We start from the raw sequence: 16451 nt of genomic DNA, 5'->3' as shown, positions 1-16451 counted from the left end.
CCTCAATAAAAATAAATGATCTCAAAGGATGGGGAAAGAAAAAAAAAAAAAGAAAGAAAGAAATGGTGTTCCTGGAAGCTAACAAAACAAGTTTGATTCCAGACTCATTTTTTTAGCTGTGCACTGAGAACTATTTTCTGAAGCTTGAACCCTAAAGACGACTCCTATCCACAATTTTATAATACATTCTCTTGAGTTTGAAGAGAACAGTAAAGGAGAAAATGCACTAAAAAGTGCCTCTTACACCTATAACAGGGTAGATACTGGACAAACTCCAGCTAGCTAGTGCTAATGATAGGAACCCCAGTCGGCATCACATATCTAACACGGACAGGGTCTAAGTGACTCACCTGTGGTACAGGCTGGGAGAATGCCTAGACACTAGAACCTGTGCTTGTTGGCAATCTAAGAACATGTTTTTACTGAAGAGCAGATCAAGGCATTCATATACGACCATATATGAAACTAGTTTACTTTCCTGAATCTTTTGGTCAAGTCCCCTTTTAGTCTTCTCTCCTTGGCCTTCACTCACTAGAGCCACATTTGAGAGACAAAGGAGAGGAAAAAAAAAAAACTTTTTGTTTTTTTAATCATATTCTTATATTCTCCTCACATGCATGATTGGCTAGTCGAGTTTTCCCTTTTATTAAGGAAGAGAACCAGACTCACTACAGCATTCCTAACGTCACTGTTCTATTAATATATACTTTTATTTCCCCGTTTTTGATGGCTTATTCTAAATTTCCCTCCCAGGAAAGGAGCTTCTGGACAACTGGTGAGAGAAGGCTGTTAAAAAATTGCACGCTACAACATCAATTTTCTAGCAGTTCTTTTATGATTGCACATTACAGCTGAATTATGTCATAACTCATCGTGAGGCTTATAGTCACATCATTCCTGCTCTTTCCTCTAAGGAAGGGGACAGTCTTGAGAATGCTAAGTGCTGGGAACCCCTGTGTCACCAAAGGTCACATGAACAACAGAGGAAAGAAGACCATGCTTGGGCAGCCCCCTGCTCTCACACCCACAGCCGGGCGAGGGAGACGTCCAAAGCGCTGCTCACCGAAGAGAAGAGCACAGAACCCTCAACCAATTTGAACCATTTTCAACTTTTTGCCATATTTCCTTTCCTCCATTTCCCCTGTCCATTTTTTTTAATAAAGTTTTTATTTTGGAATAATTTAAAATTTACGGAAAAGGTATAAAGATAGTATAGAGAGTTCCCACATACTCTTCGCCTAGTTTGCCCTAAAGCTAATGCCTCACATACCACAATACATTTGTCAAAACTAGGAAATTAACGCCGGTGCGTTATTATTAACTCCAGACTTCAGCATGGAGTCTTTTTGACTCTATTTTAAAACAAATCACAGACATCATGATAGTTCAGCCATGAATTCTTCAGGATACATCTCTAAAATATCAGGCTACTCTTTTTGGCTGCCATAAATAAACAGTGAAGTTATTCCATTATGTGGGAAATGAGTGATGCCTACAGGTAGCAGCTGAAAAATATTGATATATTCAGCCAGTGATGAACAAGAAAAAATTGTAGCTACTTTTGATATAGCCCCGGGCATAGAAAAATTAACAAGGGGTTCTCAATTGTAACAAGAAAAAAATATATGCGTGTAGTGATTTTGAAAGTCATTTCGCAGAGTGTTCAAAAATAACCAAAAAATAAACAAATTTAAGAAAATATTTAGCCTAGAGATCAAAACTCCTCAAAGATATCCAGGAAATAACATAATACGTACCTCACAATTACATTTTTTGTTAAAATAATAATAATAATAGTCTTCAATGAAAAAAAAACTCACTGAAATTACACTTAAAATAAAATTCCAGGGAAAAAGATAATAGTGAACCTAAGAATTAAAAAAAAAAAAAATTTACAAATTTTGGCCCCATTTTCACTACAAATATCAAAAAAACTAATCTTGTTTCCCTTCAGAATAAAGCATATCACTTGTTATGACTCAAAACACTAAATTTCCTGGCAACTGTTTTCCATATGCTATCCAGTTCTTAGAGTCAACAGGTCAAAATCCAAGTCCACCTCATACACAGCCTCTTCTGTGAAGCCATTACCGATTGCTCAACCAGATGCTCTTCCCCTTTCCAATATTTATTCTTTGAGAGTGAAAGAGACGCAGGAATGTCAAACGGTTCTCCTTCCAGTGGACACTTGGGTTTTTACTTAATTACTGCACTTACTTTGGTGCTTGTCATTTTATAGACATTTGTCTCCCTCCTATCTTATTCATCTTTCCTGTGCCCAAAAATTCTTACTCGTCTGTATAATACCAAAAGTACCTACCACAACACAGTGCACATAGAGGCTACTCAGTAAATGAGTTTCAAATTGAAGGAGGAAAACACATTCAGACATCATGTGCAGTGACTCAGATGCTCTTGATAAAAGGACACTGACATAGAAAATTCTGTTAAATCTAGCCAGCCAGTAGTAGTATCACACCACTAACTTGGACTACATGAGCACATAAGCTATGATGAGAATCAATAACAAAAGAAGTAGTGAAGGCAAAAACTCACCTGCTATCGTACGTAGTACGCAGGCAAGCAGTTGAATAATCAATGGTCAATGACCCTGCAGTGAAATAATCAGGTTGCCAACTGACAAGCTGTGACTTACCAGAGGTATGGGGAAATGGGTTGCATACTGCAGATGTCGCAGGAGGTCATAATTAGATGGAAAAATTAACTCCCTTGGTTTTTCTCTCTTCAACAGCTTCTCACCGTTAACTGACATTCTTCTGCCCAGGGAAGGGTTAGCATTCTCACAGGACTCTCCAGGCACGGGAGAAAAAATCTAAGTCATGTAAAACAAATGTTGGAGATTGTAAATGAAAGAGAGCAAAACTAAAACACAGAACTTCAAACCCACAAGACACTCACACCATATCCTTTCCTTATTTAACCAATGAGCAAAATAATAGACTGTGTTAATTTGCACACGTTTCACATTCAGATCATTAGCATCACCCCCCATCCTGAAGATGAGACAATGACAACCACACACGTAAGACACGTGCACAGCTACATTTCCTGGAGGACCAGAGAGAAAATCAGACTTATAGGTAAGTGTTCTCCTCATAGGGCTACATTTCCTAGAAAAACATATACACAGAAATAATTCACTAATAAAGCTCATGAACAACAGATCTAAAGGTTTTAGTCTGTACCCCAAGCAACATGTGTTTTCATAAAGAGTTAGTTACACATTGAGATCCCTGAGGAAGAACACGTTGTAATTATACCGAGATAAAGTAGAAGAAGGTATAACAAGTCCAGAGCCAGGAAAGCTGTTATTGAGAAGCTGAACGCACATTCAGCAAATCAACATGGGCTGTCCTGAGGAAACGACATTCATGTATTCCTGAGATAATGATCTCTAAATGAACAAAGGAGTCACGGTCAACCAGGAGGATGGGACTGTTCGAATGTACAAAAGGAGGCAAGGCAGCCAAAACTGAGGATGAGCTGAAATGAGATAAACTGCATGAGATGATTAACTGAGGGCTCGGGTGGAATGCGAGAGGATGACATTCACATCACAAGTACATAGTTCATTCCAACGCACAGGGCAAGGGGCAGAAGGACAGAGACAGTTGGGGCAGAGGTGGGGAGGAGTGGTTAATGGTCAATAAGAGTTTGAAGGTTGAACCTACTGGAAATTCCGAACCAAAGTCAGTTTTAAAGTCACTCTTGTCTACTTCATCAAAAATATTAGGAGTTCCTGAGTCAATGCCCATATGCGCCATAATAGTCTGTTCCTAATAATTGTCAGAGAAAGAAAGTCACGTTGTACATTTTGTAGTTCATTAAGAAGCTGGAGCTAAAACACGACAGTGACATTTTAAACCATCTTATGCCCCTTTTCCCCCTAGTGTCTTTTGTTCTCAATAAAAAGAAAAGGAAGTTAAGGCACCCATTGCTTTACAAAGTCACATTATTTGCCCTCATGAAGAAAAAGATTTAACTTCCGTGATATTTTAAGGGAAAAAGGACACAAACTTCCTGATTAAAAACAAACTGGCCATAATTTCCTTCTTGGGGGTATTCCCAGTCACACGCTCACCAACTTGCCTTAGTAAGAAAAATCTAAGAGTATATTTAAGGTAATAAGATACCTTGACGTCCAAAAATAGAAAAGAGAAAACAGAAACATAGAAAAGGCATAAACAGGTAAAGTAACTTTATTTTTTACTCTTTTTAACTTCTACTGTGGACAAATTTAGAAACAAAAGTATTTACATTAAAGAAACAATTTTTAAAAATCTTAAGAGTACAAACTACAAATTCAAGTGTGCAATTTTAATTGCAGGTGTTTAAATTACAAGGATAGCCACTATTTTTAAAATATCATCATAGTATACGCTTAAACTCTCTCAGAACCAATGTGAGGCTTTATTTTTAAAAAACTGTCACAATCTCTCATCATTTTCTACTATTTCCCATCACCAACTTCATGTATTTTGCCTCGAAAATTTCCGTAAGTATCTGGAACAATGTCCAAAATACAAGAAATTGGCAGAAAATTATAAAGTCATACAGTATAAAGTAATTTGTTAAAAAGAGCAATTCTGCAACATTTGAGAGAGATTAAATTTTTAATTAATTGAAATGAAAATACGATGTGTTATGACAAAAACATACGTATAAAAGAGCGATATAAGTAACGAATGATACATTGGAGAAAAGATGCTCCTTAGAATGAAAACAGACAGGATGTTAGGGCCAAAACAAGTCCAATTTCGAGGCTCCACATTAAAGGAAAACTGGAGATTAGAAATACGTAAAATTGGAAGAATATAATTCCAATCCAATGAAAAATGTGATAGCCTGTCAAATCTTTTCATTACTAGTTTTAGCATATCCAAAAGAAAATTCTAGGAGATATAAACTACAGTCCAAATTTTTTGTGTGTGAGTGAGGAGCAGAGATAAATGAGCTTTGAAGCAAGAAGAGTACAACTGGAAACGATCGCCCTTCCACCACCACATAATCCCTCTGACAGCGGTTCCCCAGCAGAGTCTGGTTTCTGGGGGTGGAACACCCCTCCCAGGGCCATACCTCCATCTTCACGTCATGGTCCTTTGCATAGTGCTCGTCTGCATGCTCTCCTGCTGGCGACCGGGGCCGAGTGGAGGCGGTAATGGACAGGTCTCCTCGAGAGATGAGGGTGCACATGTAGGCGTCATGGGAGAAGATGTCGTGCCGGATGAACTCACAGAAGAGCAGCACCAGGTTGACAAATTCCACCTTCTCACATTCACTGTTTGGATCCGCTGTCAAGAAACAAATTCAATCAAGAATCAGTTTCCTCAACTGGGTAGGGGAAAAAAAAAACAATGACTAATTTTAACAATATTTTCACTATCTTTTATTTTTCTTTTAACAAAATAAGGGATTTATTGGAAAATTATGAGGCTCTAGCATTTTGCACAGAACTGGCACACCAGGTTTTTTGTTTGTTTTGTTTTAAATTTTTATTGTTTTATTTTTTTTAACATCTTTATTGGAGTATAATCGCTTTACATTGTTGTGTTAGTTGCTACTGTATAACAAAGAGAATCAGCTATACGTATATATGTATATCCCTATATCCCCTCCCTCTTGAACCTCCCTCCCACCCTCCCTATCCCACCCCTCTAGATGGTCACAAAGCACCAAGCTGATTTTCCTGTGCTATGCGGCTGCTTCCCACTAACATCTATTTTACATTTGGTAGTGTATATATGTCCATGCTACTCTCTCACTTCGTCCCAGCTTACCCTTCCCCCTCCCTGTGTCCTCAAGTCTATTCTCTACGTCTGCATCTTTATTCCTGTCCTGCCCCTAGGTTCTTCAGAACCTTTTTTTTCTTTTTTAAGATTCCATATATATGTGTTAGCATATGGTATTTGTTTTTCTCTTTCTGACTTACTTCACTCTGTATGACAGACTCTAGGTCCATCCACCTCACTACAAATAACTCAATTTCCTTTTTTTTTTTTGGCTGAGTAATACTCCATTGTATATGTGTGCCACATTTCTTTATCCATTCATCTGTCGATGGACACTTAGGTTGCTTCCATCTCTGGGCTATTGTAAATAGAGCTGCAGTGAACATTGTGGTACATGACTCTTTTTGAATTATGGTTTTCTCAGAGTATATGCCCAGTAGTGGGATTGCTGGGTCATATGGTAGTTCTACTTTTAGTTTTTTAAGGAACCTCCATATTGTTCTCCATAGTGGCTGTATCAATTTACATTCCCACCAACAGTGCAAGAGGGTTGGTTCCCTTTTCTCCACACCCTCTCCAGCATTTATTGTTTGTAGATTTTTTGATGATGGCCATTCTGACCGGAGTGAGGTGATACCTCATTGTGGTTTCGATTTGCATTTGTCTAATGATTAGTGATGTTGAGCATCCTTTCATGTGTTTGTTGGCAATCTGTATATCTTCTTTGGAGAAATGTCTATTTAGGTCTTCTGCCCATTTTTGGATTGGGTTGTTTGTTTCTTTGATATTGAGCTGCATGAGCTGCTTGTATATTTTGGGGATTAATCCTTTGTCAGTTGTTTCGTTTGCAAATAATTTCTCCCATTCTGAGGGCTGTCTTTTCGTCTTGTTTATGGTTTCCTTTGCTGTGGCACGCCAGTTTTGATTGTCCCACTGTAACTGAAAAATATCAATAGTATCCAGTGTTCTGAGCACCATTTCTAGATTAGAGGTAGTGGTCCCTGGCAAATGAACGAAGATTTAAGTAATCATGCAAACACACAAAATTTCAAGTAAGAAAAAAAAAAAACAGGGCTAGACTGCTTTCCTCTGGTTTTACTACTATAACTGCTCATGATTCATGACTCATGACTGTTTGTTCTACCTAGAGTGTATCTGTGTTTTGGGGGAGAGTGGTTTGCACTTTTTCAAAGGAGACTTCACAATAGAACCATAATTCAGGTGGTACTGGAAAAAACTCGTGAGTGGGATCCACTGAAAGGAAAAAGGGATAACGGAATAAAAAGGGCCCCAAGATGGAGCTGTGCCATCTTTTTAGATTCATAGCCAGTCTATTTCACTCACATTATGACTTTTAGTATCGCAGCTGTAAAACTCTGTATCTGCACCTTTGAGAGAAGGTTAAAAAATGACTGAAGTACTGAGACTAAACGTACAAAGCTCAGTCCCTGGTACCATCACATTCACAAACACCAATAAAGACAACAGCTGGATCCAGGGAATACTACACTCAGTGCCCTAAACCTTAAGCCTAAATGTATGCTCTCGCCCATCTCCAAAGCCAATGATGGGCAAGCTCGATGCAGAGAAGCAGAAGAGCTTTCTCTGACAGAGCAGTGAGCGGGATCCAGAGCAAGCAAGGCGTAGGAGGAGGAAGTTCTTCCCCAATTTCTTTGGCAACAGGAATGGGGACACGATGAGCGGAGCGAAGGGCAAATGTCTGTCTCCCCCAGGACACGAGGTAAGTCAGAGCTGCTGACGTCCATCCCTGACAACGTGTTTTCTCCTCTCCGGAATCTCTCCTGTCTTTTCCTCTCTCTGCTCCCTTCTCCAGGCTTCATCACTGCTCCCTAAATTCCGACCACCAGCTTGGCTGGGGCTCTTGTCCTCCCTCTAGCCTAGAGCAGCCACCAAGTAACTAAAAGAACCTCACCCCCAGGTGTCACTCAACCCTAAAGGAGGCTCTCCTCAGAGGAACAGGAAGCAGTGCTGTTTCTTGCTGCTTTACCTCTTCTCCACAGATGGCTCCCTTCTCTACCTTCCACTCTTTTCTCTCCTATCATTTGTCACTTTTTGCCATTTTTCTGTTTTTCCATCACCATCTGTCCTGAGACCCTCCCTGCTGTCCTTTGTCAGATGAAAACCTCAGAATAAAGGTCAAGCCCACTTAGCTCACACAAATGAGTTCTTTAAAGTTTCCACCTACAGTATGAACCCACTGGGTGGTTGTTTATTCCCCAGATCCCCCTCTCCCCACCAACAATGGAATAAAGACACAAAAAGAACATGATAGGACATGAACATCCGAGAGAGTGTAGGCAAGCAGCCAACCAGCTTTACAAACTAGTTCCTGAGACCTGCTTATAAGGTACTTTTGTTTTATGTTTTCCCCCTTTTAATGTCAGAAGTTAGAAAATCAGGAATTTAGAAAACAGTGCAAAAAGAGAAAGTTCATAATCACAATATATATATAATAAACATCACAAGACCTTAGCTCCTCTCTTTTGGTAAGAAAGATCTAGAAAGGGAAAATTAGTCCACCAAACACAAGGGAATGAGCCGACTTATTGTTTTAACTATTAAAACTCTGGAAATTTTTAAGTCTTTCAAGATTGCCTGATTCTAAAATCGCATAAAAGTCTCCATTGAGAATAGGCTACAAAATTTTGCTGGTAAAAGATGCGTTATATTCAGTACAAAGAACTTTTGATAAGATTACAGATAAGGGAGGGGGGAGGGTTTTCTCCCCTTTCTGATCAATTCCAAAAAAGGTCAATCCCCTTAGTTAAGATCTAAAAGCAAAGAGCTTTACTTACACAACGAGGGGGCCTGTGTATCTAAAAACCTTAGCAGAACATTCTGGAAAACAGGCAAACTAGATCCAGCAAGAGAGGCTGAAGAAATGGACTCCTTCTCATCTAAGACCTCTGATTCACCACATCTCTAAGATTAAAAATAAACAGGCAAAGTTAATTATAGAGGACAAGTTTGAAATGTGTTTTTTATTAACATTTATGTTCTTGGATAAAACAGGCAAAATTCATTGAGATTTCTGTATTTATTTGAGGGCCATGCATCATAAGTGAATATAATTTCTAAAAGTTGAGGGAAACTGCCCCCGAACAATTTAAATGATTTCAAAGAACCCCTGTGAAAAACATTATTCATGTGAATGACATATTCTGCATAGCACAGTATGCATATCCGCTGATGTGTAATACAGTACAATAAACTACTCATTACCCCTATGCAAAACTGCTAAAAATAATTTGAGGTTGTCTTCACTTTTAAATAGTTCATGTTTAATGGTATTCCCTCCGAGAAATATTTGGGCACGTATCATTGCGTTTGATTCTTTTGTGTTTGTTTTTGTCAGGCAGTGAATTTATGAGTATGGTGGGGAGGTGTGGTATCAAATGAGAAAACTAACATTATTCTTCTAATAAGATTGTTTCACTCATCACACTTCACCAAGAAGCTCTCTCAGAACCTCCTGGAATCTCCACAGTTCATGAAACACATCTAGAGAAGCTGTTTAACTTCTACATTCTTAAGGTCAGGACTTGTTGGAAGACCGGTAAAGAAACAGTTTAGAAGCAATCAGAACCGCATTCTCTATTCTTTTTGATATTCCTTTGATTCTTCCCATTCTCATTATCTATTTTAATATTAAAATATTATATTTAGATATCATTTATTCAATCCATCCTCTCTTTATAAAGGTCAAATTTTGAAAATTGATTAATAGAAATCAATTATCTTAAACATTTCAGAGAGAATACATTTTTAGCTATGAATACATTTATACCAATTAAAATTACTGTCATCTATATGTGAACCTCTTCTGAGTGTGAGTGTGAGTGTGTGTGCGTGTGCATGAGTGCGTTAGTGTGTGTGACTATGCGTGTGTGTGTGTGAGTGGTAGGGGTGTGGGTGGTGTTCTGGGATACACAAGCGGGGAGGGGAAGACACAATAAAAACAATCCAGAAGGAGCAATGAAATTTGAGGAATTCAACTTTAGTTACTGAAGTTTCATCATTGCAATTCGCTGTAGAATATATTCTACTCATAAAGACGTAGGAAAAAAGCAATGCAACGCTTTTCCTAATTTGGCCATTGTAAAAGGGGCCATGTGGTTTACACCTTAGCATCAATATCCTTAAGCCCCAATTTCAACGACATGGCCTTTTGTATTTGGGGAACAGTGCTTTCCCAACAGAAGATGTCTAGGAAAATAGTCTTCCTATTTCATTTTTTAATACTGTCATGGGAAGCAGGTGTATTATCAGTAACACAACCCTGAACAGGGTGAGCAAGGCCCCTGCTGCCAAACTTACTCTCATAGGCGTTAAATAAGAAGGCAATAAGAGGGCACCAGGCATGAACTGAGAAGCCAATGAGGAAAGTAAAACAGAGCTGCCTGAGAAAGAGGGGCCGAGGGGTGGGTGCCGTTACCTGTACCTAAGGTGGGGATGGGGGAGCTTCCTGAGGAGGTGACACATGTTGAGCCAGGAATGCTAGACAGGAAGCGGCACCTCCGGAAACAGGAACGGCCGTGTAAAGAGCGGGGCACCGAGCGTGCCACCCGGGAGGAACAGCAACAGCAAAGGCCCCGGGCTTCCCGGGTGGCGGAGCGGTTGAGAGTCCGCCTGCCGATGCAGGGGATGCGGGTTCGTGCCCCGGTCCGGGAAGATCCCACATGCCGCGGAGCGGCTGGGCCCGTGAGCCATGGCCGCTGAGCCTGCGCGTCCGGAGCCTGTGCTCCGCAACGGGAGAGGCCACAGCAGTGGGAGGCCCGCGTACCGCAAAAAAAAAAAAAAAAAGAGCAAAGGCCCCAAGAGAAACACGGGCATGGTGCGTGTGAGGACAGTGAAGACCAGAGGAGCTGGGACTGTGTGCCACCCAGCGGAGGGAGGTCCCGGAGGAGGTGGGAAGGGCAGCTGCGGGGCTCCTGTGAGGCTCTGTGGGTCACGGGAAGGAACCGCTGGGAGTTTCAGGAAGGGGACAATGTGATCTGCGTCCATTTTGAAAAGGCGTCTCTGGCTGCTGGGGGGAGGATGGTGGGGAACACGGGAGGGAGGGAGACACTAGGCAGGAGGCCCTGCGGTCACAGCTGTCCAGGGGAGAGGTGACAAGGCTGGTCAGATCACACACATGCCTTCTCCAGAGCTGCGCCCGCCAGGCCCCACAGGCAGAAAGGAAGGCTCACTTGGAAGCTTTCCTTCAACAAAGCTAATGCTGACGAGGTTAGCTTTGCTTGTTCCCTTCTAATCTACTCCGGAGGCTTTAATTGCTCTCTCCTGGGGCCAGAACACAATCTCAAAAACGAATACAAATTGGCATCTGTAACCTCACAGTCAGGACTGCCTCAAGAAAGTCTTTCTAGATCCACTACCCCTGTGTACATATACACAGATGTATATAATACCCAGTGCACAGACATCTATGTATGTGTGTGTGCCTTAACCTCACAAAGGGAGATTTCCATTGTAAATCAGGTATTGAAGTTTCATTTTAAAGTAGTCCAGAATATAAATTATTGGCTTCATCGACTTAGAGGGATCCTACTATGGAGTCCTTATGTGAATTTGTATATTCTTCCTTTTCCCTTCAAAAGGGGAAAAAAAAAAAAAAAGCATAATGAGAGTAAGAAACAGAATCCTGCCCAAAGCAGTATTTTTAAACAATGGCATCGACAAGGAGAAGGAAAACCCAACCTACCTCTGCCTCGATCTCCGCTTGCCTCTTCTCCAAGAGCTTTGCCACAGCCATGGCCCTGTGCTTGCCTGATCTCTTACAGCTCACGGCCCATTCGCACAGCAGCGTCACCACAGCTTCATCGCTGGGGGCAGCCTAACGACCAACAGAAATGGGTACCGGCCATGTCACATGAAACAGTCACCTGATGCACGAGACTTAGGCTGCAAGCCACAGAATATCTGAAGTTTGAAGCTTTCTTCTTACGTTGTTTTACATTTGTTTTAGAGATGTCCCCAAATCTATTTTAACTGAGGTATAAAGAGTAAAACGTCAGTCATCAGGAAGGAAATCACTTACTTAGAAGAGCTGAACCTGTGACAATTCCAAGAAAATTAAGAGTTTCCTTGTATATGCTTTCACTTACACAGGATCAGAAGCCAGCCCCATGGAGCCTCCAGAGCTCAATTTCAAAGGAGACAGAAAAGGAGACTGACCACTGAATATCAAGGACAGCTGTTACAAAGCCCAGGTACTTCACTCCACTGCTGAGCCCCTTGGGTCCTCACTCACCGCCTCAGTCAACACATAATCCCAACGAGCCAGGCTAGCGGGTCTCCCAGTCCAAGGAGGAACTGGAAGGAACACACTGGAGGGGAGGCCGGGATGCTGATCAAAACTCACGGCCTTAGAGACAACAAGCATGAAGAGCGACAGCCACGCATAGAAAGGAACAAGAGTTACAAGCAGACCCAGTTAACAGAGGACGGTAGCCTGGATCTGGGGAGGGCTCAGCACTGCCACCAGAACTATCAGCTGTAGCTGGCGTGGTCTAGAGATGGGCACCACAGACTGAGGACCAGAAGAGTCAGACAAAGGTCACAGGGACCCAAGTGACATGAATTGTGGGGGGAGAGGGGGTGTAAGGAAGCAGGGGGGTCGTCCCTCTATACAATCGCCCCTTTCCCCGCAGAGGAGCTGTGCCAAACACTGAACATCAACTGCTCATTTTTAACATCTGCCCAGTTGTATAAACACTATGGCCAAAAGAACCAGACAAGTGCCAGTACTGGCATTTATATGCTCTGCGAGACGCTCTTAACTTTTTAGAATCCCCCATGAGCTCAATTAAGGTTGTGATAGCTGGAGCACACTCTCAGGAAAAATACACATATACACACATGCACTTTAGCACAACACTTCGGAAGGTGTGAGGACTCTGAGAAGACATCCAAGAATCCCTGATCAGCTTTTAGATACCAGCAGACAATTCAGATCATGAAAATCAGTCTATTCCAAGATTTTTACCCATCCTGCCCTAAGTTCGGTTAAACACATGCTGACTTAAAGAAATGTTATCTGGGGCAGATATCTCAAAAGGAGCTCTGAGCCTCTTAATTTGAAACCAAGAGAAATAATTCAATTACAATGTATAAAGGTTGAACATAACATTTAAAAAAGAAAGCAGGGCTCCCCTGGTGGTGCAGTGGTTGAGAGTTCGCCTGCCGATGCAGGGGACGCAGGTTCGTGCCCCGGTCCGGGAGGATCCCACATGCCGCGGAGCGGCTGGGCCCGTGAGCCATGGTCGCTAAGCCTGCGCGTCCGGAGCCTGTGCTCCGCAACGGAAGAGGCCACAGCAGTGAGAGGCCCGCGTACCGCAAAAAAAAAAAAAAAAAAAAAATCACTCTATCAGGTACTCATTACATGCACTGCTCTCTGCTCAGTCTTGTGAAATATTTTGGATGATAAAGAAACTAGCCCTGACCAAACAAAATTGTTTCTATTCTGATCAAATATCGATTTTCAGAACAGGTTTTCTGCAATATATATTGCTTATTCTAGTCATTACTAAAGTCTTAGCACTTTTAACTGGCCAAAGCAGACAAAACAAAAAATGGGAAGTATCAATACTTGACCTTAAATGTAAACCTTTCAGTCGCCTCTAATGAAAATTTAAAATAAAAAATAACTTGGTATGGGCTTAATCACTCTCAAAATCACTAACAGAGATAACAATGGCAAATTTTCAGGTGCTGGTAACAAAGAGAATTAACATTTATTATTGTTTACTCAGTTTACAGTCAGACACTACGATGTGTTTCCAGAATTATTCCTTTTAATCTTCACTACCTATGAGCTAGCTATTATGATTATCCTCATTTTACAAATAAGGAAACCAAGGCATAGAGATGTTAAATAACTTGCCCAAGATCACTCAACTAATTAACGGAACTCTTGCCACAAGATACATCTTGGGAAATGAACTAAATAAGTAGAGCTACGCTGTGTTCAAAGAACCTGGAAGGTGATCTTGACCCTCCCCCAGGGTACACGATGGCCCCGAGCTTCTCTTTGCTCTTCCGCCTCTACTCTGGGTGCTCAGAGCATCAAAGTGTTCTGCTCCCTTGTGCAGTAATATTTATTTCCATGTAATATGCATCTTTCACGACATAGCTTCATGGCTACTGGCTTTAAATATCCATTAGGAAAGGGAAACACACCACTCAACTATTAAAGAAAAGTGCTTCATCTTCCCAAACACCACAAGCCAGAGTTGGAGTCTTCATGGGCAGTAACGGACAGCTTTTCATACTGGTACTTTGACAAATAGTAAGAAGTTGTTGAAAATACACAGCACGCACCCCCCTAGCCTCTAACTACACACAGGCAAATGGATAAACAAGAACAGGAGAGAGACAGAGAGTCATGACACATAAAGTTAAGGTCAGAGAAAAAGCACCAAACTAGGGGGTCAAGAATGTGGGGTCGGGCTTCCCTGGTGGCGCAGTGGTTAAGAATCTGCCTGCCAATGCAGGGGACACGGGTTCGAGCCCTCGTCCGGGAAGATCCCACATGCCGCAGAGCAACTAAGCCTGTGCGCCACAACTACTGAGCCTGCGCTCTACAGCCCATGAGCCACAACTACTGAAGCCCGCGCTCCACAACAAGAGAAGCCACTGCAATGAGAAGCCCACTCACCGCAACGAAGAGTAGCCCCCGCTCGCCACAACTAGAGAAAGCCCACGCGCAGCAACGAAGACCCAACGCAGCCATAAATAAATAAATTAAAAAAAAAAAAAGCAATGTGAGGTCTAGCCCTGACAGAAATTAAAATGTAATCATGGCAATAATAATATTAACAACTGTAAATCTTCAACCACAGTGATAGCAGTAGTAGTAACCAAAAATATTTACTGAGCAGATAACTGGGTGTTTTACATACATCATCTCTAATCTCAACAACAAACTTTAAGGAGGTGCTGTGATTCCCATTTTACAGGTGAGAAAACTAAGGTTCAGAAGTTCAGTAAGATGGCCCAGGGCACAGAGGTCAAAAGTAGCAGGACCGGGATACCTAATTTTTTCTGTTGTTCCCATCATGGGTGAATCAAGATCAGTGGAAGCACAAGGAACATCATGATTACATGGAAGTCTCCCAAGGGGCTCACATGCACCCCAGGAAGCCTGCCTCCCAGCCCACTGCAACCAACCACTGCTCCCCGCTGTTCTGGCCCTGACTTGCACCTCTCTAGGGATGACCCAGACCTCTAATCTAATTGACATGCAGAAAATGAAACCACAGGAGTGAATTACCAAAGATTTCATTCCTCCTCTGACACTTGCTAGATCAGATGCTTGTACAAGGCAGGGATCTGCCTTTTCCATGGTTTTATTTTCAGTATCTACCACAGTGCCTGGCACATAGTAGATTCAATAGATATCATTAATCAAAGAGTGAAAGCAATAATACAGTGTTACATGAAACCAAAGGTAAAAACAAGGTGGATGGTGGAGGGGTGGGGATGGGATTTACGATTTGTTCCCCTCCGCTGACACACACATGCACTTACTTAATATGGAAAAATAGGGGACTTCCCTGGTGGCGCAGTGGTTAAGAATCCACCTGCCAATGCAGGGGACACGGGTTTGAGCCCTGGTCTGGGAAGATCCCACATGCCCACGGAGTAACTAAGCCCATGCGCCACAACTACTGAACCTGTGCTCTAGAGCCTGTGAGCCACAACTACTGAGCCCGTATGCCACAACTACTGAAGCCCTAGAGCTTCAGTAGAGCCCGTGCTCCACAACAAGAGAAGCCACCGCAATGAGAAGCCTGCGCACCACAGCGAAGAGTAACCCCCGATCACCACAACTAGAGAGAGCCCACACACAGCAACGAAGACCCAACGCAGCCCAAGATAGATAGATAAATAAATAAACTTATTCATTTAAAAATAGGAAAAATAGGGCTTCCCTGGTGGTGCAGTGGTTGAGAGTCCGCCTGCCGATGCAGGGGACACGGGTTCATGCCCCGGTCCGGGAAGATCCCACATGCCGCGGAGCGGCTGGGCCCGTGAGCCATGGCCGCTGAGCCTGCGCGTCCAGAGCCTGTGCTCCGCAACAGGAGAGGCCACAACAGTAAGAGGCCAGTGTACCACAAAAAAAACAAAATACAAAAAAACAACAACAAAAAAAAGGAAAAATAATTGATTTAATCTAACGGTTGATTAAGTATAAAACACTAGAAACGTTCCCATTCCTAACTTAATGAGTCACGGATGGATGCTGGCCACAAAACCTTTATTTAGCATCATTCTGAAGGACTGAGCCAGTGGAAAGAAACATAAATACTTGAATGGATATGGCAAGATTACTACAGTGTGCCTAAAATGATCCTCTCCTCCCAGCAACCCAAAGAATTGAAAAACATCATGACTAGAAGAAAACAGACAACTAAAAAGTGATGAAAATACTAAGTAGTCATGAAAAAAAAAAAAAAAAAAACCCTGCAGAATATTTTGTAGGAAGTAATCCCATTTATGTCCCCCAACCTAGGTGTTAAGTGTTCACATACAAGTACATAAATGCCCAGGAAAGTATGCAAAGGATATAGACCAAAATGCACTGTGGTTACTGCTTGTGTATACAACAAGTGTCTGTTATACGGTCTGCCCTGCTCTAATGCTTTCACAACAATCCTATGATTGTTGAGCAAACTGAGG

The 16451-nt window shown here is 42.0% G+C and overlaps 1 protein-coding gene across 1 annotated transcript in view; it reads right to left on the bottom strand.

The window, feature by feature from the left end:
* The window catches only part of MED12L (mediator complex subunit 12L), a 308809-nt gene that overhangs the window by 204588 nt on the left and 87770 nt on the right, over positions 1–16451 (bottom strand). Inside the window, exons 12-15 of the mRNA XM_060011436.1 lie at positions 11473–11604; positions 8567–8693; positions 5098–5312; positions 2657–2833 (exon numbers count right to left, since the gene is read on the bottom strand). Of these exons, the coding sequence (XP_059867419.1) occupies positions 2657–2833; positions 5098–5312; positions 8567–8693; positions 11473–11604 (651 nt within the window). The remainder of the gene's footprint in view (positions 1–2656; positions 2834–5097; positions 5313–8566; positions 8694–11472; positions 11605–16451) is intronic.

The sequence above is a fragment of the Delphinus delphis genome, chromosome 4 (genome assembly GCF_949987515.2).
Source record: "Delphinus delphis chromosome 4, mDelDel1.2, whole genome shotgun sequence".
Taxonomy (NCBI): domain Eukaryota; kingdom Metazoa; phylum Chordata; class Mammalia; order Artiodactyla; family Delphinidae; genus Delphinus; species Delphinus delphis.
Note: the sequence above shows the minus strand (reverse complement) of the source record. Positions and strands in the feature narration are given on the sequence as shown.